General features: G+C 48.7%; 1 protein-coding gene across 2 annotated transcripts in view; it reads right to left on the bottom strand.

Annotated features, from left to right (window-relative positions):
- Positions 1-257: 257 nt before the first annotated feature.
- LOC311066556 (uncharacterized protein) overlaps positions 258-4167 on the bottom strand; it is a 35532-nt gene continuing 31622 nt past the window's right edge. For both annotated transcript variants that reach the window (XM_084087786.1, XM_084087785.1), the window contains exons 8-9: positions 3358-3421; positions 258-398 (exon numbers count right to left, since the gene is read on the bottom strand). In XM_084087786.1, coding sequence (XP_083943912.1) covers positions 364-398; positions 3358-3421 — 99 coding nt within the window. In that variant the 3' untranslated portion in view covers positions 258-363. The remainder of the gene's footprint in view (positions 399-3357; positions 3422-4167) is intronic.

Below are 4167 nucleotides of genomic sequence, written 5' to 3'. Positions count from 1 at the left end.
TATTTACTTAATTATTACTTACTATGACAACTCGTAGTGTAGAAAAGCACTACATTATCGAATAAGTGAAATATTTGTAATGTAATATAAATATTGAGTATCAAGTAATAACATTGTTGCATAATGTTGTTTTATGATAAATTGATTACATTATGAAATCATCAAAAACATAATCTCTTTCTTGGGTTACACTTTATTTTATTTTTACATGTACATTTAATCATTTAGCAGAGGCTTCCATCCAAAGCCAATATAAGCCGTTTGTCACAGAGCCAGCAATGAGTGAGCGAGTGATTGGCTGATTGATTGTGGAAGAGGCGTGTCTTCGGCTGCTTCTGGAAAGATGTGATGTTTGAAGGTCTCCTATGCTGAAATCTTTATCAAACTCAGAGTTGATGCTTAAACAAGACAAAATAAATGTGTCAGTGAGGTTAGGAAAATAATCTTCATTTCCCTTTGAATTAAGTTTATTTTTCTGACCCCAGCAGATTTTTGTTCTCATTTTCAATATAAACTCTTTGTCTTAATATCTTCTGTCATTTTTCTTCTCCAGTAAATGTATCTTGATTTAAGAATGTTTAAGGGCCGGAAAACAAGACAGAAATACTGAGGAAGAGTATATTTTTATTTAAGTATAATAAATGGAAAACATTTCTGCTTATTTTATTGATTTAATCATGCCATCACGGGCCAAATCTAACACTGATGAACTATCACCCTGAGTAAATCACTTCAGATAAAATTGTCTGTCGAAATCTAAACAAATCCTGAACCCAAAGAACACGGATGGAGTTCAGCTGAGTCAGTGTTTGTTCAGGTTAGCAGCCAGGACCTTTGACCTTTGAGTCGCTGGTCTGTCCACTGATGTGTAACATTCTCCTAAAAATGAAGGTTCCTCCAGCGGGAGTTCTTCGCTATATCAGTGTCAGTGTTTCTGAACTCTGGAGGTTGGTGTCCAGTCTAATATTAAGGTCCAGTCTAACCCTAATCCTAACCCTAAGGGATTTCAGTCGCTCACGTTCGACGTTACATCGATGTGCTGACGTATTTGGGATCACTTCAGGGAGCCCTATCATCTTTGAGTGTCTACAGAACGAGCCAATGAACGTTGGCATGCGTGAATCGTGTCACGCGCCCCTCCCCGCCGTGCGGGTACAAACACGGAATGTTCATGTTCTCAGTGCGGGAACATGACTATTGCTGTGCTAAGATCGAGACTTGCTTACCTCAAGGGAGGTGCCGTCCCCTCGCCCCGATCTAGTGGTCCCCAGAATAGGGCTACTTCGGCGCTTAGCTAGGGTGATCTGAGGATTGCCGTAAGGGCTTCTCCGCCGAGCCAGTCTCTGTGGGCCCCTCATGCCTCACAGCCACAGCAGCCGGTGGAGCCTTCAACGGAGCACTAGTCCTTCTCATGGATGACCAGTCGTTTCCTTTGGGGCTCCAGCTTATGACGAGATGTTGGTCGCAGCATTGGAGGGAGAGCTTCAGTCCTCTGGAGATGAAGACTCGGCTGCGTTGCCCCCTTCAGGGAGCGTAACGTTGCCTGAGTCTGATCCAGAATGGGTGGCTATGCTTTCCCGGGCCGCCGTGAAGGTCGGGCTTGTGTGGAACCCTCCACCACATCCCAAACCGTCTCGGTTGGATGATTGGTTTCTCGGGGCGGGCCACGCTGGTTCTAAGCGTTCCGAACCTGGCGCCATTCTTCCCGGAGGTGCATGAGGAGCTCACTAGGACGTGGACGGTGACGTAGAGTGCCAGAAGCACTCCGGGCGACGAAGGAAACCGCACGTTTGGTTGGTAAGGGGATGTCCACCGTGGTGGTCCAGGAACGCCACCTCTGGCGTACAAGAGGGAGACCGATAAATATCGGTTCCTGGACTCCCCCCTCTCCCAGGTTTTGTTATTCGACGAGAGAGCTTGAGAGCTTCGCCCAACAGTTCTCGGCTGCCCAAAATCAGACCCGTCCGCCGGCTGTAGCCCCTCCGTCCACTCGTCGCTGAGGTCGACCTCCTGCAGCGTCCTCCGCTCCCGCTAAGCCGCCACAGCAACCATCACCCAGGCCACAGCGTGGAGCCAGCCGTCGGAAGTCGACCCCGCCCGTCCAGGCCGCTGCCAAACCAGGAGGCACTCACTCTGCCCCTCGGCGGAAGCAGGTCCCATTTGCATGGTGTCTGGGAGCCTGGCTAGCGCTTCCCAGCCCGTCTCGCTAGCTCATCCGTACCAACAGACTTGCGATTGCTATGCGATTCAGTTCGCCCAGCACCCGCCCAGCATTCATGGGTATTAATTTCCCCCTTTTTTTGGCAGACAATACCCCTGTGCTCCGGGCAGAGATCGCAGTCCTACTGGTGATCGAGCCGGTCCCGGTCTATGAAGACCGGCTTCTACTGCCCGTACTTTGTACCCAAGAAAGGCGGTGGGCTACGACCAATCTTGGACCTGCGTGTCCTGAACCGGTCCCTTCACAGGCTGCCGTTCAAGATGCTTACGCAGAAACGCATTTTCAAGAACATCCGTCCCTAAGATTGGTTTGCAGTTATCGACCTTTCATGTCTCCCATGACACAGACAGTTTCTTCGCTTTGCGTTCGAGGGGTGGGCATATCAGTACAAAGTCTTACCCTTCGGGCTGGCCCTGTCACCCCGTGTCTTCACGAAAGTCGTGGAGGCGGCCATTGCTGCCATGTGCGAGCGTGGTGTTCGTGGCCTCAAATATCTTGATGACTGGCTCATTCTGGCTCAATCAAGAGAGCAGTTGTGCAAACACAGGGAGGTGGTGCTCAGTCATCTCGGCCATTTGGGACTTCGGGTCAGCTGGGAAAAGAGGAAACTCAGCCCCGGGGATGTCCCAGAGGATTTCTTTTCTCGGTGTGCTCGCTTCAACCAGCCGGTAACACAGAAGTTCCTACTCTAGTGTCGGCTTGCTGCGCCACTCCCCTCCAGATGGAGCGGATACGTGCACTTTTTGCTCCAGTCGAGTTCCCCACTTAGGCGAACCCCGTTGAGTTCCTCCACACCGAAGGAGGGAACGAGATGTTACGTCCCGTCGCCACGGTTGCTGACCATCGCTTCCGTGTATATACTCGCTCGGCGGGGCACGTGACGCAATTCACACACACCAACGTTCATTGGCTCGTTCTGTAGACACTCGAAGATGAAAGGGCTCCCTGAAGTGATCTCAATTACGCTAGCACATCGACGTAACGTCTCCCGTTCCCTCCTTCAGGAAGCGAAGGTTACATACGGACTTTTATTATACAGACTTGCCTGGAACTGAAAATTCTAAGAGGAATCACACAAATGTTCTGAGCAGACAACTCAACGAGTATAACGAGATGATGAATTATAGGATACTCACTCATACAGTTCACTTCATGCTGAGCTTCATTTATTTCCTTACAGTGTTCAAACTGAGATGTTATCTTAAAAAAAACACACAAAAAAGCAAGTTAATTCAGGTTCCCTTTCGAAGTGGAACTCTACGCTGCGTCCTCAGTTGGAGCGCTTCATGAGCCGGTGTCTGAAGCATGTGTGTTACATGGCAATTTTGATTGGCTACCGCAGTCAGGAGTTGTGTGTAATATGTCTAGGGTTTATTATATAGTGTAATATGTCTGGCAGAGGGCATGTTGTTGGACCGATCTAGTTCTGAGGACAGGAGTTGCAGTGGATATGCTGAGTGACTCCGTCTCCTCGCTTGACCCCACATGAGGAGATGGTTGATGAAATGACCCCTGCCACGGCCAAATTAAACCCAGATTGGTCGGTGGAGAAAGAGGAATCTGCCAGGGTAGACATTCCTGGCAGGTCATACCAGGCCCGGATGAAATTTACTCCTATTTCCAAACTTAATTATAAAAGCAAATTATCAAATGTCTTAAAGCTAAGAATCACTCTTACTCTCCCAGTTATTTAAGACTCAAGTGGTTAGGAGTTTCCAGTAGGAGCTTGTGATGACACTGAGGAGACAGAGACGTTCGTAAATCTTTCAGGAGAGGAAGAATGTTTTTGAAATGTTTGAGGACGAGCGGTTAATCAGACGGTATCGTTTGGACAGAGCAGCATCATCTTTCTCAGCGCTGGTTAATGTTGGCCTGAACTTTCATTGCCTTTCATAACGTTTCCGCTGTTCGACTAATTCAGCAAGTAGCGCCTCTTCCTCCCGCCA

Source organism: Abramis brama (genome assembly GCF_963993115.1).
Source record: "Abramis brama genome assembly, chromosome: 16".
NCBI lineage: Eukaryota > Metazoa > Chordata > Actinopteri > Cypriniformes > Leuciscidae > Abramis > Abramis brama.
The sequence above is the reverse complement of the archived record's forward strand: the minus strand, read 5'-3'. Positions and strand labels throughout refer to the sequence as shown.